The sequence below is a fragment of the Perna viridis genome, chromosome 10 (assembly GCF_037379345.1).
Source record: "Perna viridis isolate PV_CMFRI_1.1 ecotype Kerala chromosome 10, ASM3737934v1, whole genome shotgun sequence".
Lineage (NCBI taxonomy): Eukaryota > Metazoa > Mollusca > Bivalvia > Mytilida > Mytilidae > Perna > Perna viridis.
Window position 1 is genome coordinate 36,473,128 of NC_142454.1, and position 25,288 is coordinate 36,498,415.

Here is a 25,288-nt window from a genome sequence, read left to right on the forward strand (position 1 = left end):
GGATGGATTTATGTTAAATTTTACTGTGTATCTTTATATAGACGAGGTATACTTTGTAAGCCATTTTTGGTGTTGTCTGACATCAACTATATGTACAAGTGGGGATATCCCTAGCATGACAACGTATGAACTTCATGTACAAGTGGGGATATCACTAGCATGACAATGTATGCAACTAGGATTTGTTACTTGGGTACTTTTTTCAAGCGAATTTATGTGAATTGCAATATTACAGTAATACATGTACATGTAGATACCCTAAATATGATTACAATGTATTTGAAATATTTCAGGATGCTAGAGAGCAGATCAAACCTATTCAGGTAAGTTGTGTTAGTTAACAGATCTCAATTCTAGCAGAACAGATCAAACCTATTCAAGGAAGTTGTGTTAGTTAATAGATCTCAGTTCTAACAGAGCACAGATCAAACCTATTCAGGTAAGTTGTGTTAGTTAAAAGATCTCAATTCTAACAGAGAACATAAAAAGAAAATTGAAATCTGGGAGATCTCCCACATACTCATTCTCTGACGTTAACATGTACACATGTAATTTCTAATTTTAAGAACCAAATAGAGAAGAAAGTAGCAGAGAGGAACAGTGTTACTGCTGAAAAGGAGGAACAAGTCGAAGGAGCAAAAGCTGAGGTTATTAAAACATATATTTTCTGCATTTTTGAAAAAAAGACTGCATTTTTTTTCAAAGTTTGCTGTAACAATTTTCAGTTTTCAAACTCCACAATCAACATTTTTTTGTGAGCCCTGCTCCCTTTAAATCCCTCAAGGGGGTTCGATTAAAATTTTATTGGGAGGTTAGGCTTCAGATCTTGATGTGCATAATGTAAGATATTTATTGTGTAATGTATGGGTTATAGTCCAACTTAAGGGTTTTACATGTAAAAATTGTTTTAGCCTAACTTCTAAATTGCTCATTGGATTTTGTTGAAATTTGATAAAAAGTTCAGGCCTCATATGTACATAAAGATGTATACAAATGAAGATAATTATTGTAACCTATGGGTTTAACTTGAAAGAAGTTCTCTTGAAGTATGAGCCTGTTGAATTATTTCTAGAAAAAATCTCATTAATTTTGTTTATAAGTAAAAAAATCAAAATCTCACTATATTGCTGCAAAGAACACTTATGAGGACAAAAAAAAAATGGGGGGGGGGGGAGGGAGGGGCTGTTTAAAATAAATGTTTGGATCTAAAGTAAATCAAACATGATGAATTATAATGTGTTCTTCCAGGTGGATAGTCTGAAGAATGATGCAACCAAAGTTAAAAACATCAATCAAGACATCAAACGGTTTGGATAAATTAGAAAAAAAAACATAGAAACTAGAGTGCCTTTAAATTTTTAAATGTGACAACATAATTAAACAATTGTAGTTTAGTAATTATTATAGGATATTTAAGTGGAAAATGTGAAAATCCAAAATGTTATCAAAGTGCTGAAGAACTCAAAAGATTAATGATTGCAATTGCATGTTTTTTGTTATGGGTACTTTGACTTTAAAATAATAAGAATATCTCTACACACGCAAATATTTTTCACTTGAAATTCATGTGAAATTCACATGAAATTAACATGATTTTCATGTGAAGTTCGCTAAGCACGAATTTAATGCGAACATTTCGTGTGAATTTCACGTGAAGGCTCCATTCACCCGAATTTCACGTGAACTCTGTCACTTAGTTTATTTGCTCATTTCAGGTGAAAATCATGTGAAATTCATGTGAAAATCATGTGAAATAATTTTGCCTGTGTATAGTCATGTTATTATTATTATACCTCCTTTCTTCTATCCCAGTTCTAACCTGCAAGTCCTGTAGAATTCAATGAAACTTTCACACATTTTTTGTCATGATGCCATTGTGCACTTATTTTCTTTTTCCATCTGAATGACTTTTGGGAATTAATACACGTATATGGTTTTAGAGAAGGTTCAGGCGTATCACCAAGTAAGATTTGCTTACAGCTTTTGTACTTTTTGTTTTTGTTTTTGCAACTAGTTACATTAACCAAGGAAAGGCAGAAACATTAAAAGAAGTTCAAATTTCTATAGAACAAGTGGAAACCGAGTTTGGAAAGAAGGAGAGAGAGAGGAAGGAAACAACGCAAAACATTACAAAGATACAGACTGATCTGGCTACTCAACAGGTACCAGTATTAACAGGATAGAGTGAATATCTACAATATCATCATCAGTGCCCATCAACACCTACATTTAACCAGTTTCCAGAACTTGTTCTGCACACAAGTTAATTCTTCGAGCGTTCTTGGCATGAGTGATCATATTTTGGTTATTCACTTTAACCAAATGAATATCTTGTCTATTGTATGGATTTTCTTCATAGTTTATTGATATATATTCTAAATCTGTGATTGGCGGATTGATATCAAAGTTGTGATATTTTGGCAGGAGAAAGTGAGTGAAATTACCAAATTTATTTCACAGTGTGAATGATCAAAATTATTACGCTGGGAACATTCAATAAAACACTGCTATCTATATAGTAATCAGTAAAACACTGCTATCTATATAGTAATCAGATTCCTTTGACTGTTTAAAGGGCCATGTTGGCTTAACTGTTAAAGCTTTGTGGTATATTTCATATATGGTTGTAAGTCTAAACTAAGTTGTAAGTTATGACTAAGGCATCCAATCTTTTGTGCAGTCAAACACTGTACTTAAAAATCCCAATGGTCTGAAGCCACCAATGTTCTCAGCTCAATGGGAAACATTTTTTGTCTCTCATACTAATTGCTGTAGGTGGGCAGTCTTAAGTTATATCTCAAAAACACGTTTTTTGAAAACTCATTAAAAAAATCGTAAATATTTTAGACTATGGAAAGGGAACTTCAAGACAATCTTCTACTCAGAAAGAAAATGATAGAAATTGATACTGTTGATCAGAAAATATCTGACCTTAAGGAACAGTTGGGTGATATTGATGTGTCAAATCTAGACAGGGAAAGGAAACGACTGCAAACACAGCAAGAAGATCTAATGAAAGAGGTTTGTATCTTGATATGAGGTGGAGGGCACTCCAATACTTCTTTGATAGGAGGTTCTGTTTGGATTCTGTAACCCCAACCTAACAGTGCACCTGGTCCATGCTCCCAGTTTTTAGTAGAGTCTGAGTTGCTCATTTACTTTTGTTGCTTTGTATATATTATTTTGGTGAGTTCATATTCTTTGTTTTGCGTGTCTGTTTTCCATGTCTGGTCTTTTGGATTACATTCTTATGATTTCCGCTAGAATCTTGGTTATCTTGATTACTCTTTCCCAACCTATTTATATGTTTTGCTTTTGAAAAAATTTAGATGTTTTCATATATTTTGTCAGAAAAAGAGACCTAATCCCATATATAAGGAGTGTTCCCTAGCTAATCCCATATATAAGGAGTGGATTCCTTCTTAATCCTATATACAGTCAAACTTCACTCGCTTGAACTCGGATGGCTCGAACACCCGGGATATCTCGAACATAATTCAAAGTACCAAAATTTTCTCCTATATAATCAATATAAATAACCTTGGATTTCTCGAAAACTTGAACTGACTAGTCGGTCCATTCGGTAATAAATCTTAGAGGATAACCCTCACTAACTCGAATTCGTCAGCCATTTTGTCAGTTTGGGTAATAAAAGGTGTGAAAAACTGAAACCCTATCATTAATCAGTGACATTTTAGTTAATTACAGGTAATATTTAAGTCATCACTAATTAGGTAGTTTTGATCTTAACATAAAACTGATCGAAGTTCGAGAATGTAACGATAAAGTCAAACTCGGACCGGCAATGAAAGAAATCTGGAAATATACGAACTTCAATTTCTCGAACTCTCGATAACTTGAACACATTTCAATGGTCCCTTGGAGTTCGGGCTACCGAGGTTTGACTGTATAAGGAGTGGATCCCTTCCTAATCCCATATATATAAGGAGTGTTCCCTTCCTAATCCCATATATAAGGAGTGTTCCCTTCCTAATCCCATATATATAAGGAGTGTTCCTTTCCTAATCCCATATATAAGGAGTGTTCCTTTGATTATGATACACTAGGATATATAATAACAATATTCATCATGCATTTATTCTACGCTTAAAAGAAAGGAGTAATAAGCATATACAAATAAAGTTTAAATTTTTAATCAAAGAGGTCTAAGACCTTAAAATTGGTAGTCGCTGGTTCTTCACTTTTTAAGCATGCTGTATACAGAAGAAAAAAGTTAAGCCTGGTTGACTTGGAATCAGAAAAATTGATGATAGGGTTGACCTGCTTTCCTATTGGCTGTTTTTGTGTGAGCTAATTTCGCTATTGGATAATACACAAAAGCGGTACAAACAGGGTCTCCAATTGATAAAATATTCTTCTATGTATGAAAAATCTGCCATAAGACATTAAACTACAATCAAGATCTAGAGATCATCCAATTATACAGATGAATGTGGTAGTGTAGTGTCTAATTTGAAAAAAATAATGTAGAAACCCGAAAAGTTGATGAAAAATTTAATGAAATAATTTGTTATTGTAGTGTACATAACATATTTCTTTTTCTAAACAGAAGCATCATGCTGAAGGTCGTCAGAGAGGATTTGAAGATCAGATTCGTAACATTAAATCAGAGCTGAAATCAAACATGTATAAAGGTGCTGGAGAGAAATTCAAGAACAAAATGATTGTATTGAGGGTTTGTAAATAATAATGGCCTCCCATCTTTTTAAATTTGGCAGATGAATTAAAAAAAAAGGGTATATTTTTTTAAAACGTCTGTTTTTAAAGAGATTATTGAGGTTCTTTTACAGATAGTAATATACATATAGTTAACTTTAAGTAATAAAGTTGGTTGACCTTAATTAAATGCTGATCCCCTGAAGACATTTCATCAGGTAATACTATTCAATCAAGTAAGGACCTTCTTTATTATTATTTTCCCAATCTGAATGGGGGGTATATAGTAATAGAGGTGTCAGTCCTTCAGTATTTCCTTTTTAGCTATTGCCATCACTTGGGTGTCCATCTTCATCGTCCGTTAACAATTTTTCAAAAATCTTCTCCTCTGAAACTACTGAGTGGAATTATATGAAACTTTGCACATATGTTACTTAGGGTCTCTTGCATGAAAGTTGTGTTTTAGATTTTTGATCGGTCAAAAAACATGGCTGCCATTACTAAAAATAGAACAAAGGGGTCAGACAGTAGTTTTTTGCATATATATCCAAAAGCATTAGGTTTAGCCAAAGTCTGAAGTGGGTAAAAATGTTCAGCATGATGAGATCTATCTGGTCAAATTTTCATTTTAATTTGTTAAGCCATGTAATGATCCTTTTGATTAGTCCTACCAAAGTCTTTTTGAGTCAGAATTGTTAGATAACTTCTTGTTGAATTTATTGCCATTGAAAGACAAAATTTTCACCAGGTGAGTGGTTCAGGCTTCTGGGAGCCTCTTGTTACTGTTATACAGAGAGGTACCCATCTCTTATCCCTTATTCCTCCAACACCACTGAATGGAATTTTGAATTGAAACTTTTACAGAATCTTCATTACATATTCCCATTGTGTACATTCTATCATGTTTTGTTCCAATCGCCTGAATATAGCTGAAATATTGCTGCTTGTGTGTTAAACCCTAATAATCAATCAATCAATCAATCATGTTTTGATCCAACTCAACTTGGAGGTCAAAAAGTACATATTATCAAATTTGGGAGTGAGTGTGTCAAGAGAATGAGAATTGCTCTGACATAGTTTTGTTTTTTTTTTAAGTTAATTATAATAACCTGAACTTATGTTAGAGAAGTGGTTGCTAACCAAGAGCTTCAACTTGCTTAAAAAAGTATAACGATATTTAAGAATAGATCTTAACATTTTTTGTTTGTTTATTTCTGATTACTACTGGATATGATATACATTTTTCAGACTACAGAGCTCGCCAACAGTGATCTGGAAAAATATTACAAGGCTCTTGATACGTGAGTTATATACAGTATCCCACTCTTGTTCTAGAAAAAAAAAAAACAGGTGGTAAATAATAATTTGGTAAATTGTTTGGTTTAAATATTTAATGAAAACGGTGGAGGCTATGTCATAAAGTTACTTTAAGCAAAGATTTGCCTATACTTTTGGAGCATGGATTTATTAGATATGAGTGGGCACTAATGTTAAATATATTTTCAAAGTAAGAACCTTTGAAAACACATGTAAAAAATGTTGTCACATTATATATATTTCTACACATATAATTGTCCCCTGCCATTTTCATAAGCAATTAGTGTGAACTTACACTCCAATTTTGGTTTCCTATTTATAAGGTAAGTTTTGATATAAATAAAAAGGATTGTGGATTCAACCAAATGTCAACAGTTATACACTTAATATCACTATTGATATGCTTTTTTTTAAAACTAATTTTGTTTTTATACTTATTTTCTTAGCTTTTTGCATGTTCAAAATTGATTGTAAACTGGAACTAGAGCACTGGTTCATTGGTTTTGCATGATTCATTTCAGAGCTATTATGAGGTATCATAGTTTAAAAATGGAGGAAATTAACAAAATTATCAGAGAGCTGTGGCGAAATACTTACAGAGGAAATGGTAAGTAGAGACAATAAAATAGTTACAGGGGAATTAGTATAAGGGGCAATAATTACAGGGGAAATGGTAGTACTGGCAATACAATACTTGCAAGGGAAATTGTATAAGTAATAATACAATACTTAGGAAGGAAATGATATTAGTGACAAAACAGTTGTTACAGGGGAGATGTTAAGTAGCAATAATACAAATTTTGATTTGAGCTACGTGTAAAAAAACTTTCAAGTGATTATCTGGCATTAGATATCAAACCAGAATCATTCAATCAATCATTTTTTTTTATAATATTCTGAATATCTTATAAATATATAAATTATAAATACATTATAATTCAGTTCCTGTGGTGGTGAACTTAAGAATTCACAATTAGAAGTTTACCAGTACATGTATGGGTCTGAACAGATATAATCAGTCATATATTCATGCTCTTGTTTTAGATATAGAAACTATTGAAATACGTTCAGATGAGGATGAAGGAGGTATAATGAAGACACGTCGGAGCTATAACTACCGTGTTGTGATGATAAAGGGAGACACTGCATTGGATATGAGGGGGCGATGTAGTGCTGGGCAGAAGGTTGGGATTTATTTGAAGGCAGATATTTTGATTGATGTATTATGAAAAAACATTTTCCATGTTTTCTCAAGTAATAGGATATTTAAAAAATCCCTTGAAGGATGATAATAGTCCTCACTAATCTACTTCCTGTTTGATTAAAATGGTTGAGAGTGGGTTAATTTAGTTTCATTTGTGCATGAAGGGCTTGTTCTAAGCACAATGACACATAACAATATTTTCATGTTCCACCAAAAAAGTTAAGCACACTTCAGTTTTGACATATTTATAATGTAGTCTTGAGTTATGGATAAAAAGTCAAGTCATACTAAATGGAATACCATGTAGTGGGTAATTTTCACGGGATGCTAATTATTTAGTTGTTTGTCGAAAAGTGCCAAAATAAATTCCAAAAAATATTTACTCTGAGGTTAACTACTCTGTGCACTACTGAGCATCCTCCAAATTACAAATCCCAAACTTTTTGCATTCATGTTTGCCTTCAGGAGGTAGACCTAGGGTAAGGGACATAACTCATGAAATCAGCGATATGTTTGTACCACATTCAATTTCACTAGTCTTTCAAGCTTTCATTTTAAATGGAATGAAATCAGTCCAAGTTACTTTGATGCTTACATGAGATTGATGTAAAATGCTGAATACAAACGTTCCAATGATTTGTAAGAGTTGTGTCCCTTACCCTAGGTCTACCTCCTTAAAATCATCAAATTTTTAACCTGCCAAAATAATCTGCCATAAGTAAATGTTAAAAGACCTACTATATACATTAAATCTTGTCCCGAATTATATTATTTAGACAGTCTTCCATTATGTTAAATATTCAAATGGTATTTTTAGGTCCTTGCATCATTGATTATAAGACTGGCATTAGCAGAGACATTTTGTTTAAATTGTGGAATCCTGGCACTAGATGAACCCACCACTAATTTGGACAGGGAAAACATTGAAAGTTTAGCATTTGCTTTGGTAGAGTAAGTATCATATAGAACTATTTCTTCTACAAACTAAACTCTGGATAAGTCAGAAATCTGGGGAAAGAAATATTAAACTTTTAGAATATTTTTCTTTTATCATTCAAGTAATCATAAGCTTGACAAGACAACATGTTTCGGTGATTAGATAAACAGGATCGTAGAAATTTTATGGAATATTGTTTGTTTACACATTATTTGCAGTGCGTGTATCAGTACCAAACCGACTTAGGGACGTCACGATCATATCGGAAGCTATCGGTAAAAATCAATAAAGTCAGCTTATGATCTTCTTTCAGATAGGAGAGTTCTGCAAGATGACTATCAACATATATTTCAAAGGTTTCGAACTTTGCATAGCATTGGGCATTTTATGAAAGCGCATTTTGTATTAAAGGTTATTTATTTTTGTTTATGTGGGTATGATTTATCATAAGAGCCTAATTTAATGCAAAGGTCTTTCCCTTTAAATACTGTAAACATATTAATTTTTGTGGTTGCAAATTTTCACAGATTAAAAAAATGATAAGCTTTATAAAGTGTTAAAAATCTGTTTTATGGGTACTATTATTCCCACTTTTATGTTCACCTTGAAAATAGCGAAATATAGTACATCGTGAAAATGAATATGCCTAGATTCTTCGGCCACTTTTTAAAAAAATTGATGGGGGAAGGAGGCTTTTCTTTATTTTTTTATCAGAAGCAAGTTTTCTATTTTGTCACTAAATTTTATTGAATTGAACAATTCTGTAAACGTACAGTTAATAACAGCCTCATTTGCATTGTATTTTTAGCTCACCTGGCCAAAGGCCAAGTGAGCTTATGCCGTCACTTGGCGTCCGTTGTTGTGGACAAATTTTAAAAAATCTTCTTCTCTGAAGCTACTGGACTGACAGGTTTTACACTTGGTATAATTGTTCCTTAGGGTGTTTTGCCCAAAATGAATGTTGGGATTTTTGATCCATGAAAAAACATGGCCACTGTTACTAAAAATAGAACATAGGGGTCAGATTGCAGTTTTTTGCCATAACTCAAAAACTGTTCCCTTTAGCAAATTTCTGGCAGGGTAAAATTGTTCAGCATCATGAGATGGACCCATGTCAAAATTTTCAAAACGATTGGTCAACTGATGTAGGAGTTACGGCCCCAGAAACAGTTTTTTTTGCATTTTTCACATGTGCAACTTTGAAAATCTTCTCAAAATCCATTGCACAGAATTCAGTGAAAGTTGGCATTTATGTTCCTTAGGGTATCCCACACAATATGACCGTTGGGTTTGTTGATTCATGAAAAAACATGACCGCCATTACTAAAAATAGAACATAGGGGTCAGATGGCAGTTTTTTGCAAATAACTCAAAAACCATTGCCTTTACACAATTTATGGCTTGGGTAAAATTGTTGAGCATCATGAGAAGGACCTATGCCGAAATTTTCAAAACCATTCATTGACTAATGTAGGAGTTACAACCCCTGAAACAGTTTTTTTGTCACATGTACAACTTTGAAAATCTACTTTTCTAAAACCATTTAAGATCATTGAATGAAAATAAGCATAATAGTTCTTTAGTGTATTGTGCTCAAAATGACTGTTGTGATTTTTAATCCTTGAATATATATGGCTGTCTATACTAAAAATGGAACTTAAGGGTCATAAGACAAGTTTTTGAAAAAAATTCAAAAATTGTTGCCTTTAGCAAAATTCTGGTTCAGGTCATGAAAATGCTATGAAAAGCATTTCCTGCATTTGACAATTTAGCTGATTTTAACTTAGCCTGTCTCATTCCTCAAGTTTTTTGTATAAACAAATAGTTAACCAGGTGAGCGATTCAGGCTCTCTTGAGCCTCTAGTTAAGCCTTACAGTATATAATTTTCTCTGACAAATAGTTGATGCAATTATCCTGTAGTCCAGTGTATATAACTTTAAGGTCCAAAATTTATAGAAATATTAGTTACTTATGATTTTTTACTCTTTTACTTTAATAGGATGGCACATATTAAAATGAAATTTTCAAGAAACTATTATCACCACTTTAGTTCACACTTTACCAACACTGAAAATTATTATTTACTTTTTTTCTCTTGATTTGAAAGGTTATTACAATATACAGTCTTCATGGTGAACTTTTTTATCCACAGGCCCAAATGTTTTGTGGAATTTTTATCTAGGTATTCTTAGTCTTTAAGTGGATTTTTTACAGGCTCACCAGCATTTTTACCAGCCCCAGACTTCAGACTACTGGTTTTTCATGCAGACTGAATTTATGAATAAAAAGCATGTAGAAAAATTCAAGTGTTCTCAATTTTTTCAAAAGTTATGAATATTGTAAGAGCAGTACTTTCCATTGCTCCATTTTTTTTATACAGAACACTATTTAAAAGCCCTCTCATGTGATCATAATTCAGGCATTTTTTTTCCTGCTTTCTACCAGATTTTTTGCTATTTCAAATCTGGATTTTACTGTTACAATTTTTTTAATGTATATTTACTTCCAATTTTGCCAATTTCAGCTTTGTTTTTTGACCTCGTAAAATAATCCCAGATTATTTCTTTAGGATTATCAAAGGCAGAGAACATCAGAAAAACTTTCAGTTGGTTATAATTACCCACGACGAAGACTTTGTTGAGTTGTTGGGTAGATCTGATTATGTTGATGAATTCTTCAAGGTCAGAAAAGACCAAAGGTTAGTAAATTTATACTCATATTTAATGTGAAGGGTCAGAGTTTACAAAGCATACTCATTTATTTTAATTCAATCACACACTTTTTATCTATAACTAAATACTTTTTTTTCTTTTGAGCTTTTAAAAGTTTAATAAAAATGTTCTTTGTTAGTGTATCTTTCGTGTTGTTGCTTATTTCTATTTCAAGGTAAGTGTCAATTAATTTTGTAGATTAGATGCTTTTTTTGTAATCCAGATCTGAAATTATAACAATTTTGACACTACTATTGGTTTCCATTGTCACATGAACCTATAATGTCTCAATAGTTTCACTGAATTTCAGCTTAAGAAGAGGAAACTCTTTTATTAACAAAATGTGGTATCCTGCTGTCTTTTTTTATTCCTTATTTCTACTTTTTTAAATAGATCTTTTCATATTGGAAATAAATATTAGTATTACAAAATGTAAGATGTTTTTTTTTCCTTACAGTGGATATTCTCAGTTGGTGAGAGCTAAAGTTGGAGACCTCCATTCTCGGTGAAACTTCTTGTTCAGAGAGTTATTATGGATGTAGCAAGAATGCTTGAACATTGTTTACAGAACATTTCACATCAAGTCTATGGATGAGTTAGATGTCCAAAAGATGCAAATCAAAAAGACAACATATAAACTGCACTTTATGTTGATATTATTTTGACAGTTTGATCTATATTTTCTGAAGTTGCAGCTACTTATTTTTATTCTATAATGTCATGATAATGTGCCTTGGTTGATACATGTATTTCAGTAGCATTTGTTTTGGTCATGATGAAACCCAACTCATTAGAAAAGTTTCGTTTATTGCAGTTGAATATGTGATTATGACATGTTAATGAATTGTTATGTCTTCATCTTGTTATTAAATTTTTTATAGCATTATTTTAAGCCTATTATATCAGACAGATGTTTTGAAAGAAAATGTGTAGCCTTCTCCATGTTACATAAAAAAATGAAATGGTAGAAAAGGTAGTTAAAAAAAAACATTTGACCTTTCATGTCTGAAAATTTTACCTCTCATGTCTGAAACATTTGACCTGTCATGTCTGAAACTTTTGAACTGTCATGTCTGAAACTTTACTCAATTCACAGAGGATAACATGGAAGAGAGTTATTTTTAAGGAATTCTGTGTAAATATACATCATGTAGGAGACTTTGTTTGCCTTTTATATATTAAGTAATCGTCTTTGGAAGAATCATGCAAATTCTGTAATATGTGATACACCCCAAAAAAAGGCTACACATCTTTATTTTTGTTATTAAGTTGCTGTTTAGGTCTATGATGAAATGTACAATTATTCATTCCAATCTGTCTGCTCTTAGAAGATAATTCACATTGAAAATCAAAGTTTCTATTGTATTGTAGTGTCTTTTGGAGAGTTGTCTCTCTTAATTTTGAATTCTACAGTACATCCTGTATAATTTTTTACTCCTAAGTACAAGGGTATATGAAAAGCCAAATATTAATTTTCTGTTTACTATATTATTTTGAACAAAACATCAAAAATTAAAAATATGTATGCCTTCCATTCATGAATCACATTTTGCATAATTCTTATTTTGAGTTCTACTAAACTTTTGGAACAGTTCATGTGATAGATGCTCCCCCATTAACACCATCTCATGTGGGAGGTTTTTTCGTAAAATCAAATTTGTGAAGTCAAATTTAAGTACTAGTGTTATTCACTGTAAATTAAAGTTATTCTAATGGTGGAGGGTTAACAGGTATGAAACTTAGATATCATTTAGCCTGGTGCATTCTACATTTCATAGCAATAAATTTCACAAAAAGTTGTAAAATTACTGATTTTATATTTGTTTCTGGGGTATATTGGATAACTTATATCAAAAGTATAATCTGAAACACTGATACCTTAAACCTACTAGATCTGAAACACCGATACCTTAAACCTACTAGATCTGAAACACCGATACCTTAAACCTACCGGATCTGAAACACCGATACCTTAAACCTACTAGATCTGAAACACCGATACCTTAAACCTACTAGATCTGAAACACCGATACCTTAAACCTACGAGATCTGAAACACCGATACCTTAAACCTACGAGATCTGAAACACCGATACCTTAAACCTAAGAGATCTGAACACCGATACCTTAAACCTACTAGATCTGAAACACCGATACCTTAAACCTACTAGATCTGAAACACCGATACCTTAAACCTACTAGATCTGAACACCGATACCTTAAACCTACTAGATCTGATACACTGATACCTTAAACCCATTAGATTTGAAACTGTGCACTGTTCTGGTGGCATTGAAGATTTGCAGCTCATATGCTTGTAAGAAAAAACACATTGTATATAAAAATAATCATATTCTTATGTTTTTTGGTTTTTTTTTTAAATATCATACTGAGCCATTTTGAATAGGGAAAAAGTACAACTTATGTATAGAAATGCTGAGGTATTCATTTTCTCTCTACCCACTTTTTATAGACTATTTTGGTAGCAAGAATATAGTCTGGTCCACACCTTTTTTGTTTCCTATAGAGTATGCTGATATTTCGAAATCCCTGTTGGTTAAAAGATGTGACACAATACTTTACAGTGCTTGGTCAAATGATGTTTACCACATGAAATCAGATTTTTAACTGGACAAATATTCCATAGGTATTTGATTATATTATGTCTTATTGTCCCCCGGGGACATGAAAATTATGGGGGTCTGTCTCTCAGAAGTTCCAGATTAAGTTCGACTTTGGTTATGGTTGAATGATTTGTATTGAAGTTATGGCCTTTGGACTTAGAAAATTTCAGTGAATTTTCAAGTTTTCCATTTTTATTTTTATGTGGGAGACATTGGAACACTGTTCTTGTTTTGGGTATTTTATAAGCCATTCAGCTGGTGTTTCTAGGCAGAGAATGGCTACTTTTTGCTCCCAGTTTTTTAGTGGAGTACAGGTTGATCATTTACTTTGTACATGTTATGTAGGTAATTTCATGTTCTTCAAATGTGTGTATTTTTGTCCTTGCAATTCTGCTTAAATCTTGTTACCTTCATTACACTTTCCTCAGCTGAACAGATCTACATAAAATACCTTTTCAGGTAAATCCTTAACACTTATTCTTTAAATGGAATGGAGACATCGCTGAAACCTGGTACTTTAGATACTGGAGTTCGAGAATATTCTTAACATCCATGATGACTATGGTTTTTAAATAACATCATTCATCATATTCTAAGACTTAAGTGTGTCCAGGAGGAATAACGACCATGTACCACCAACCCATTAAAATTAAGATGCAATTCATATTTTACACCCTACCAACACATTAATAAATCAACTGCGTTCTACATGTCATCACATTTTTTTCTGAAAAAGCCCTTAGAACATTCCGATACCAGTCTGATTCCTTCCACAGATACAATGACTTCTGTGCCATTAAACTTTAAAGTACCAACTTGTTTGGAAACTCCAATCATAACAGTATATACATGTCAAAACTGAGAAATTCAACTTAAGTAATTTTTCAATTTTTGTGTCAAATTTCAGCCTTCACAGATCCCATTATGTGCATATTCTACTGTTTTCTGCAACCAATGTCTCTTTACAGAATGGCATCTTAGAACACTGCTTTGTAGAGAATCCTTCACTTTCAATAGATAATGAAAGGGGAAAACCATGTGATTTCAAACAGATCCAACATTTTTTGAAATGCATATATTAACTTTTACATATGTCTTCAACTTATGCTAGTATCAAGAATGTTCATTAAAATGTAATACTTTATTGAAATTGAAAAACATAAAAAGCTATAAAAAGGTCAATGATTTACCAACGACTTAAAATTCCAGCCAGTGCTCCTCATTTCTGATCAGTGACCAATTTATGGAAGAACCCACAACCAAAACTTATTTACAAATAAGAAACAACCATTATTAATTTAAAAATATATTTGTGACATGTACAATGTTATATCTACAGCTTACATGATAATATACAACTAGTAATAAAATAAGCATCAACTTAATAAAATTTACTCAATGATTACAATGGCATACCCTTAAAATTTAAAAACCTCCATCAAATTAACTCTACCATGGTCAAAATATGGGGAGCACTAACAATGTATAGTTTGCGTAATTTAAGAAGTTGAAAAAAGACCTCTCAATGTAAAAACTGATCAAAAATAAAAACAAAAGTAAAAGTAAAGAACTTTGAAGGAGATTTCATAAACTGGAACAAGGGTCGCTTTTGCATTGCTACTTTAAAAACAAAGTACAAAATTCAAATAAAAAAACAATTTCACGCCACATAAAAATAAATTAAAACACAATAAAAATTAAAATCTTTCAGAAAATGGCTTTGGTTTTAAAATTCATTATGATCAATTACTTGTGGGAGAACATGCATTTAAAACCATGATTAGTGATTGATACTTCTCAATATTCAGGACCACACAGCGCTAACACGCACATCCATTCACCATGCATACTTAGATCTATCCTTGTAAAAGCTGCCTTCCTTATTGCACCTGAGTCATGGGATTAGAACACAACTGTCAATAAATAAATAACTTCCCACACACTTAGCCTGACCAAAAGTCTGGCCCGGTGCTCCTGAAAGATCTGTGGTAATTAGACGGAACTTAATGTCATTTTACACAGCCAATGGCAGGCTGGCTGGGGGTGGGAATTTCTGGAAGTTTGAGACTTCTTCATATCTGAAATTTAAAAAAAGCAATAGAATATGTTCATTTACATGGTAAGTTTCAACTCAAAGAGAATCATTAAGTTAAAAAAAGTTGTTTTTGTTACGAAATGTAAATACTGTACTACAGGCTTCTTTTCACAGATAAAAATTTGAAGATTGAATGTTAAATTTACACTTTTCTTGCAATGCATGTTTTATTTTCTTAAGCTTATTAGGTCATGCGCATCTTGTTTAGCCAATTCTGTCCTTCACAATGACCTGTGCCTAAACCTTACTTTATTCTATGATTAATCTTTTAGGAATGAACTATGATAATTAGTGAGGAAAAAATTATTTACAAAGATTTCACATAAATTTACTACAAATCCATGCTATTCCTAAGCAAAAAAAAAATATTTGTTAAAAATAGGACGTTAATGGAACATTAAGTGATACCTGGCTCCTAAATGCAGAATTTGTGTTTGCCAAGCTTGTAATCTCCTTATGACATTTATGATTCAATACTTACTTTGTACTTCTGTATTTTTCCACTACTGCTTGTTGAGGACTGTTGTCAACATTGAGGTACATTTTATGAAGGTCTTTCAAACAGTTCACAAAGTGTCCTATCTCATAACCACTTGACTTTACTAAACTTTCAGGCTAAAAAAAGAACAAAGATTTGCATGTATTACAGTTCATCAAAACTTCACTTTATTGATCAAAATCTTTAGCCATTTAAACCAATTTAGGTGATACAAATGTTGCAGCTATAGTGATATATAGTTCACTTATACTGGAGAATAAAATGACGTCTTCCACCAACAGACACATTCTTTCATCACAAACATGGTGCAGAAAACTATCTCTTAAGTAAATAAAAAAAGGTCTTGAAGATAAATATCTTATACTTCTTAGTTTTTTAGAGAAAGGTAAAGTTGTGTTAGAAGAACTACTTGTATCGCATCATGACAGTAATGTACAATAATATCTATTCATCATGCCTCTTAAGTGATAATGGGACACACCATTATTTGGGAGTGTAACAAGTGGTGATATCAACATATGATGTATGTTAAGTGTATTTACAACCAAGTATTCTATCAAGAATTTATCCAGCAATAAAATTTCCTTGTAGATAAGAAATTGATTTTTTTTTTAAAGTTTTTCAAAACAATCCATTTAATGAAAATCAACAGTAGATTTAATTGTCTTACCCATGGATCTTGACCAAGTGAGTATCTGGCTAAACAAACACATGCAGATGCTATTTGACTAGGAAGGTACTTCAAGAATGTTTCTGCATCAACCAGTGTGTTTTCTGCTAAAAACTGAAGACAGAAAACAAATTTCAGAATATTGCCATTTATAGGCAAATTTTCAATGTAATCTATAAGACTTTGAAATTTTGTTCAAGATGACACGTGTCTGTATTTTCAAAACTTATTCCATAAACTGGACATTATAGACTTAAAATAAAAAATGCATTTGTCAACTTTTATGAAATTTAACACACGAAGTATTTTACAGTGCATTTGTAATATTATTTTGGAAAAAAAAACACACAAAAAGACTGGTCCATAAGAAAAATTGCCTACACATCCCCAATCGAAAACCTTTCGAAACTAATATCTCACCATAGACAAAGCTTTGACTTTATTGTCAGCATCAGAATCCGTCAAGAAATGATCACAGAACCAATTTGTTGTTGGTACAGCTACATCAAATGTCAGAACTTTCAAAACAAGGTGTTCCATTCTCAAAACCTGTGAATAGAGCAATGCTGTATAGCTTGTTTAATTATCTTCAAAGGAATCTACTTTAAAAAAAAAAAAAAACCATTGGCAATGTTGACCAAAATGAAAAAGACTGGAGTGTTTTCTGTCTAAATTTTGTGATCACTTGCAAGAAAACTTACATAGGAGAGAAAGATAGCTATTTATTCTGACAATCACGATCAAGATGCTTTAAATTCACACTTTTTTCATCTTTTTCAAAATAGCAAGAAATAAGTCGGACTAAGCTTATCAATATATTACCTGTTGTTTTGTGTATGTGTCGTCTGTAATGTAAGCAAATTCTCCAACATCTGGTGGGTAAATCTCTTCATATTTACTAAAATTGTAAATAATTGCATAAAAAAATATCAAATTGAATTATTGCCAGCATAGTTTTTCTGTTTTCATTTGAATATTTTCTTGAACAACATCCAAGCATACCATTGCTATCAGAAACTTACAATAACATTAGAAGAGATAATTCATCCTTTGAGCTTAATAAAAGCATTAAAAAATTGTGGTTATGGTCATGGGTTGAAAATTGGAATTTAAGGTCTAATCAAAGTGCAATCTTCAATTGATATAGACTTGAACATAATGAATCCACAATATCAAACACCTACGAAGCTAAGAACATGCTGGCAGCACCAACCAGCTGCAACTTTCCTCTTTGTACAGACATGTAGGAAAGGAATCTGTCAATGTAATTGACAGCAAGGAACAACGTTTCCCTGTGTAGTTTGTACTCCTCAGAGACCTCCACCAACCAATCTACCAAAATACTTCTCATTGACGAGGTTATATCTGACTGTTTTTTCATGTAGTTGTGCTTAGGTCTATTTCTTGCCTGAAAAATTTTTACATCTGTTAGTGCAGTTTTCTGAAAACATTTTTGCTACCTCAAAATTGTACAACTTCAAACATCTTAACAACAAAGGCACTCAGAAAAGAGTTATTCGAGAACCTTTTTTCATTATGAACTGCAATGTTTAAGATAAATTATAAAAATTTCTTTCACAATAAATTGAAATATATTCTCTTTCTTTCTTTATGCATAATATTATAATAATTTATTACCTACACAGCTTGGGTATCGTTTCACAAAGTTTATGTGCATGTAAGTCCAATTGGTTTGTTAAGAATTTATGTGTACACAAGAATTACTTGTACTTTTTGAAATGATGCCTTGTAGAATATTTCACAAAAAGTAGCAATGCAAAATGTGTCGTAAAAAAAGATGTTACAGAAAATATGTGATGCCATATCTTAAGACAAATTTAATAACAATTCTTTTAAGAAAAGTACTGACTTATTACAGCAACAACATATGTTTACCTCTGCTTCTCTTAAATGTGCATAGATTTCTTCAACATATTCTGGTACCATAGTAATGATGGATTCCCTGTCCAGAGGCTTTTTCTCTTCAATTTCTTCATGTGTGGTATCAAGGACCATGGGTGATTCTGCAAAAAAAGAATACAATATACAGGAATTATAATGTTCTGGAAATATTTTTTAATAACAGAGAGGCATCACGTAAAACAAATTTGACTTCACTACCTCATTTGTCAGCTTAGTTTACATTTTAGTTTTAAAAAAGCCATTAATCCAGCCTGTAATACTCCCAAAAACAGACAATGTTCTTACTCTGAAATACTGAATATATTCAAAACACAGTATATATGTGTATATATATATATATATCAGTTTGTCAAGCCACTTTAGACTTAAAAAATGTAGGATTATAGGGATTTTGTTTCCAATTTATAGGGCAAATATAGGGATTTTTAAATTTATAAGGACATATAGGTTTTTATTGAAGGATTTGTCGTAAGTCTATAGTTTCAGCCAAAAACCTAGCAAATATGGTATTAACAAAAACTGGAATAATATGACAACATACACTGGTAAGCTAAATAGATATTTAACTTCCATTAGTTTCCTGTCCAGCTCTTCTCTGATACAAAACCTATATATAACCTTCTATTCTAAGTACATGTATTATGGCCTCCCTTATCTCTTTGTAAAGTCTTTCTATTAACATGAGTATACGACGATCAATGAGCATGGCTTAAATTTTGCATATATAACAGTAAAGAGATACATTGCATATTAATGAAGGCATCATATATCATATATAGGGACTTGACAGCCTGATATATACCTGGGATGATTTCATTAGGTCAAGAAAGCTGAAATTGGCAAAACTGGAAGTAAATGTACAGTAGAAAAAAACTGAAGTTAAAATCTGGATTTGAAATAGTGGAATTCACTAAAAAGTGTAAAACAATCATGCCTGGTATATAACTAATATCAGATTTTCCTTTTGAACCTGTGTATCATGTTTCAAAAAATGAAAGTTTCCTTAAATGCCTCTTCATTACATACATTATAACATACCAACTGAATCATCAATGCAAATAATGTCATTAGCAGCAGAAATTGGTTCATGGCGAACTGGTAAAGATGTAACAGACTGGCAAAGCTTGAGTTTCCCTCCATTGTTAGCTGGCTTCACTGCAGGTTTGCTGGCTACATTGTCTTCAAAGATGGTGAAGGGTTGATTTTCTTGTCCAAACACCTTGGCTTGTTTGGGATAAGCATTTTCATCATTGACACCACCCTAAAAATAAAAATGATAAGCTATACAATAGACACAAAGTTCACCTCTAAAACTTTCATTTGATCAGGGAATAGCTCTTTCACTGAAAAGACTTAATTGAATGGTATCGGGTGGTTTCGCCTTATCAGGTAAATGATTGATGTTTTAATGAATAAAAGGTATTGTTATTCATTATAAACTAATTAGTACTCTAAAGAAAAATAAAAGAAATCGTTAAAAAAACATGTTTGTAGAAAAGAAGTAATTAATCCTAATTAAGGAGCAATTAGGTATTTTATTGAAATTTTGATTGGTTTTTCAATTGTTAGGAAAATTAATATAACGGACATTGTTATTACAGAAATATTCTTCAAACAGTAATTGACAATAGATGTTATTTTCAGCTTTAAATCAGCTTGCAACCTTTTGATCTTCAAACAATTGCCGAAAATGTATAAAAGACATAAGTTCGAACTGGCATATTCATTCTTGAATTCGCATCTTGACATGTCCTTATGGCAGACAACTTGTGTATTTCTTGTAACCAGACAGTCCGACCTCGTCAATATGCCATCACTTGTGATGCATGTAACAGATGACAGTACAGTACATGTGATACAGGTAGGGAATGCTTTATCTAATTTAGAATATCATTTTTTTATTTTAAAAAAATCTAAAATTTTTACATCTAAGTTCTTTCGTAGTCTTTCAACAATTTTCTTTTAATCATTTAGTTACATTAACAGTCTTATATTTATTGTCTCTTCTTTTATGTTGGCTAACGTGACAGGGCAATTGTTAGTTTTTTTTTTCTGATGTTTTTATTCATTAAAACCTTATTTTGATTATAACTTGTTTTATCATGCTTATCTGATGTATTTGCCTGATTTATGTTGTATAATACATATTGATAAATATACTTAATAAATAAATCAAAGCTTTTGTTTTGTCATTTGTATGCAATTAATTACCAAGTACCAGTCCAACTGAAGACAACAAGTATATATATATAATGCTGCTACACATTCAAAGAAAACTAGGAAAGACTTCAGCAACAGTTTATTAATTGATGAGTTATAAGAGTGAAAACATATAAAGAGTTCAACAAAAAAAGACAAAATAAACCAAAATAAAAAAACAGCAAAAGAACAAAACAAAAAAAAAAGACATTATTTGGTAGATATTAATTGGTTGTGCAGTTTTACATTTGACTTAGTTTATTTCACTATTTTATTTTGATATACAAAAATCAGGGCGTAACCACCCAGGGCGAACAAGATTTAGGGCAAACCGGAATTTGGGCGAAACAACTCGAATTCTAATTGAATGATCCTAAGAGAAATGAAGGGGTTTGAATGGAAACCTATCCTTGTATCGGAATTGGACTAAAAATATATCTATTAGTCTATTGAGAGAGTCAAGAGCCAGTATGGATCTTAAATATCCTTGGGGCAAATTCCATACTTACATTTTTTTGTCATGCATTTTGACCAGTTAATGTCTTTGACATGCCAATCAAATCTACATATTTACCCTACTGGTCGAGTATAAAAAAAATTGTAGTTTAGTAGGCAAGTCAGACTCAAGCAAAACTTATTTGGCAATCAAGAAATTGATAACACATGCTAAAATGAGCTATCATACTACGATTTTCATGGAGAAATAAAATTAGAGTGAAGAAATTGGCATTGTTTTATTTTGCATACCAGGCAATACATTTATGTAATAACCCAAATAATGAGTAATTTTTTTTTCTCTAAATGTACAATCACATATTACACCAGCAACTCTTAACCTCTTTTTTAAATAACCACACAAAGGGGAACTTAATTCTTTTTTAATGAACATTTCGCAGACAATGTGATGAAAACAGTTTGTGTTAGCAGTTACATGTCCGTGCAACAGAAAAAGGAGTGGGGGCTGACACCGCGGACGCCCAATAGTGAGTTTAAGAGCGGGTAAATACTGGGGGTTTCGCATGCCAAGTTCAGTAAATACATTGGTCAGGACAGTATCAACGAATTTATAAACTTAATTAAATACAAAAAGTGACGTAAGTCGGAAAGAAAAAAACGACGCGGGGTTTATACCTTTGTTGGTTTAGCCGCTCTTCTTGGTTGAACTCGAACCTGGTTCGTTATAACACCTAATGCTGCTCTTTTCGGTGCATTATTTCTTGTTGTTACTCCGGTTTCCACTCTTTTTCCTCTGCGTCCTTGGTTCTCGGCATTTTCATCCAGGAACGAACTACCGAACACAAAAGACATTTTGGAAAATAATGAGCTCTACAAATGTGCAAACCTCATAGGATAGGGTTAATTTGTTAAAGAAACCTTTCCTCCTGATGCTCTGGTCAAACTATGGCTTTGTTTCTGTTCAGTTGTGCGTTCTTCAGAAAAAAATTTTGAATGTGAACTCAGCTGAGATGCTAATCAAACTGAGGCCAGTCATTGAATTCCCCGCGATGACAAGTTCGGTCCAATCAAATTCAAGTATCATTTGTCACATGATAAACAAACCAGTAACGAGGCGTGAATAGTGACTATGATAACTCCAAAGAAGTGCTGAATGTAAAAGTAGCGCCAAATTTGAATTTGTTTTTTGTTTTTTTCCTTAGTCGCTAAGTCTTTGACACAACAAAAGTTTATTAAGAAATCATATGAAATAATAATTTTGTTTATCATGATGTAAAATTACATTTCAGAATTTTAAAGCATTTTCTTATTTTTTTTTTAATTTATTATATCATTTATACGATTATTTTCGATTTAAACGTTAGTCTTGAAATGAGAATATTTGTTTGTCAAATCATTTTTTAATGTATGTAACAGCGATGAAAATATGCTTTCTTTTTATATATGTAAATCTATTGATGTGGACTGAAACCTGGAATTAAATCAAAATAATTCAAGCCAGGTCTACATATTCGGGAGTTTTCCGCAAATCCCTGAACACCATCAAAATATGTTGTTTTTTCCGTTTTTTTCAAATACATGAAATTCTTCAAACTTTCATGAAGAAACATATTTTCAAGATCACAACTGGTATAAAATCTATGTAAACTTAAAATATAAATTCGCGTTTATGCAGAAAAAATATCTCCGTGGTATTGACGAACATTGTTCAAATAAATATGTTTTACTGATTATGTGGCTGCTCGTGGCTAGTATGCCATGTGAAATTTTATTCACAAAGACTTGAGTTCACGAGTCCTCAAAGTTTCGGAAAAGCTTCATGTTAAAATTGTTAAGATATTTTATAACTTTATATTCATTTCCATAATACCCATGTGCGTGGCCCGTGCAGGTCCGGGTGTCAAAAGAATAGGCCTGGAGCAGCGCTAAGCTTGTCGTAAAAGACGACTAAATAGTGCTCAGGAACCTAGCCGGGGGCTAGGCGCTTTGCCAATAGAGCAACTGGGGTGTGTGCCCCAGGTGGTGGAATGGGGTAACCCTGGCGTGTTTCATGCTGGGGTTGTCGGGCTATAATTCGGAAAATCTGACCGCAAACCATAGTGGTGCACCGTAATGGGAAAGTTGCCACGTTCCTCGCACGTTAAAGAATTCTGCTGTGGTATTCGATAGGAGTAGGAACCTTTGCGCTCCGCCACAGGAGGCTAAATTGCCCGACCCTACCCATCCCTCCCTTTTGTCATGTGGCAATCAAAATTTGTGAACCCTATCATTCTTGTGTCCTATCCCATTTTCTATTTCATGTTCATTTTATCATCAATTTCATGTTCATCGTCTGAATATAGCTGAAATATTGCTGCTCGGACGTTAAACCCCAACAAGCAAACAAACAAACGTGGCGTTTTAAATAAAACCGTTACAAACAAATCGGATGTTAAAAAGCTCAATAACAGCTATGAAATAATTTTAAATTTTTCGAAAAAGAACGACTATCATGTGAGGAAAGACAAATAAATGGAACAAAAAGCAAGCAGTGCTTTTATTAATGCTTTACATATTCTGTTTCAAATAATCGCACTTCGTGTGGTTCAATTTCAGAACAATGCCATGACAGGGGATGCGATAAAACACCAACTCTAATATAATGCGGTGCCTCTCCATTAATGGACCAATCGGAGGTCGACGGACTATGTATATATTAATATTATTTGGGGTTACAAAAATAGCAATACTTGATGTAAAAGAATGGAATAGACACTTCGTATTTGCGGAAAGGGGTATTTACTGGGGATAAATATCACGTTAATATTACATTTAAATTTCCCGACCCCATGCCTTTGGTGTACATATGCGTTCAAAACAAATCTAGTGTTGAGTGATTGTCACACTCTTCTCTGAAGGCATTGACTCGGTCCTAATAAAATTTTAAAACATTAGCACATTTAGCCGAATTTCTCTCACATTTTAATCTCCCATAATCTTTTAATTGAAGTAGTTATCTAAATTCAATAATCATATTTATTTATCTATGAGCAATTTATTAGCAGACACCAATTAAGTGCATAATAATAAGCATATCTTATAATCTCTTGAATTATAGATACAATATAAAATTGTTAGAAAAGTAATTGCTCTAAAATCATTGACACTTTACAATGTACTAGGGTACCCCAATTGTTAGATGTAATGAGCAAGAAGAGGAAAGAAACCAAGTTGGTCAAATTTAACCAGAACACTAATTTTCTAGATAGGAGTTATTGTATTTTAGATTTTTATGAGTGTAATGTATAAACTTTATATGAAAACTAAATGTAATAAATGTAAATTATTGTTGTAAATTTCAGTAACAATTGAAACATTTTACACATTTTTCATTTAAGAAAAAAAAATATACAAACATACAAACAAAAACAACAAAAAAACAACAACAACAACAAACAAAAAAAAAACAAAACAAAACACTGCACATAATTGAACATTTAAAGAAAAAAAGTTTTATTGTTACGTTTCTTTATAAAGGTAGATTCCTACGTTTTTAAATTCTCTGTCTACAAGTATCAGTTTTTACATTCTATTAATGGACAACATTGATAAAAAAAAAAGATCGAAGTATGACGGGGGAAGTCCTCAGTGAGCTTTATCATCCGACAAAGATATATTTGAGAATTGAGAAATAGATTGTGTCAAAGCAAGTCCCTACAAACAGGTGTAATTCCTGAAATGCAAATGAATTCTTTTGGTAGTTACAGAGCCTTGAGGAATGAATAAAAAAAAACAACGAAAAATAAACTTTTGAGTGTCACCGAAGTGTTTGAAATTGATTGTGGCGGGAAATCTTGCCGGTCCCGTACGAGCCTTTTACGCCATACACGAAACAGGGCGCCCTCCACACGCGATGGCCCACATTGTCCGCGGTCAGGGTTTCATCTTGATATCCCAAAAGCGAGGTTGTTCTCATTCAACTATGCAGGGTATACAC

The 25,288-nt window shown here is 32.3% G+C and overlaps 2 protein-coding genes across 3 annotated transcripts in view; one reads left to right on the forward strand and one right to left on the reverse strand.

The window, feature by feature from the left end:
- The window catches only part of LOC148605628 (DNA repair protein RAD50.L-like), a 44,766-nt gene extending 33,033 nt beyond the window's left edge, over positions 1-11,733 (forward strand). For both annotated transcript variants that reach the window (XM_088548078.1, XM_088548079.1), the window contains exons 29-40: positions 294-323; positions 567-647; positions 1,249-1,307; positions 2,015-2,162; positions 2,848-3,021; positions 4,571-4,696; positions 5,926-5,978; positions 6,516-6,601; positions 7,039-7,178; positions 8,016-8,149; positions 10,706-10,834; positions 11,305-11,733. In XM_088548078.1, coding sequence (XP_088404204.1) covers positions 294-323; positions 567-647; positions 1,249-1,307; positions 2,015-2,162; positions 2,848-3,021; positions 4,571-4,696; positions 5,926-5,978; positions 6,516-6,601; positions 7,039-7,178; positions 8,016-8,149; positions 10,706-10,834; positions 11,305-11,356 — 1,212 coding nt within the window. In that variant the 3' untranslated portion in view covers positions 11,357-11,733. The remainder of the gene's footprint in view (positions 1-293; positions 324-566; positions 648-1,248; positions 1,308-2,014; positions 2,163-2,847; positions 3,022-4,570; positions 4,697-5,925; positions 5,979-6,515; positions 6,602-7,038; positions 7,179-8,015; positions 8,150-10,705; positions 10,835-11,304) is intronic.
- A 2,863-nt stretch (positions 11,734-14,596) lies between these two features.
- Positions 14,597-22,359, reverse strand: LOC148605630 (G2/mitotic-specific cyclin-A-like). Its single transcript, XM_088548836.1, has 9 exons — positions 21,988-22,359; positions 19,696-19,918; positions 18,631-18,758; positions 17,919-18,142; positions 17,557-17,632; positions 17,155-17,283; positions 16,735-16,848; positions 16,047-16,180; positions 14,597-15,548 (listed from the first exon to the last, which is right to left on the reverse strand). Exons 1-9 carry the CDS (start codon positions 22,162-22,164, stop codon positions 15,485-15,487), a joined length of 1,269 nt encoding a protein of 422 aa, XP_088404962.1. The 5' UTR covers positions 22,165-22,359; the 3' UTR covers positions 14,597-15,484.
- Between the last annotated feature and the right edge of the window lie 2,929 nt (positions 22,360-25,288).

Bases quoted from the DNA above. Each gene is read 5' to 3' on its own strand.
- LOC148605630 (XM_088548836.1), bottom strand. From the start codon at position 22,164: ATGTCTTTTGTGTTCGGTAGTTCGTTCCTGGATGAAAATGCCGAGAAC. The intron at 16,181-16,734 runs GTAAGACAATTA...TTCTTTTTTTAG, and splicing joins CACTTGGTCAAGATCCATGG to CCTGAAAGTTTAGTAAAGTC. The intron at 15,549-16,046 runs GTAAGTATTGAA...TTTAAATTTCAG, and splicing joins GAAAAATACAGAAGTACAAA to ATATGAAGAAGTCTCAAACT.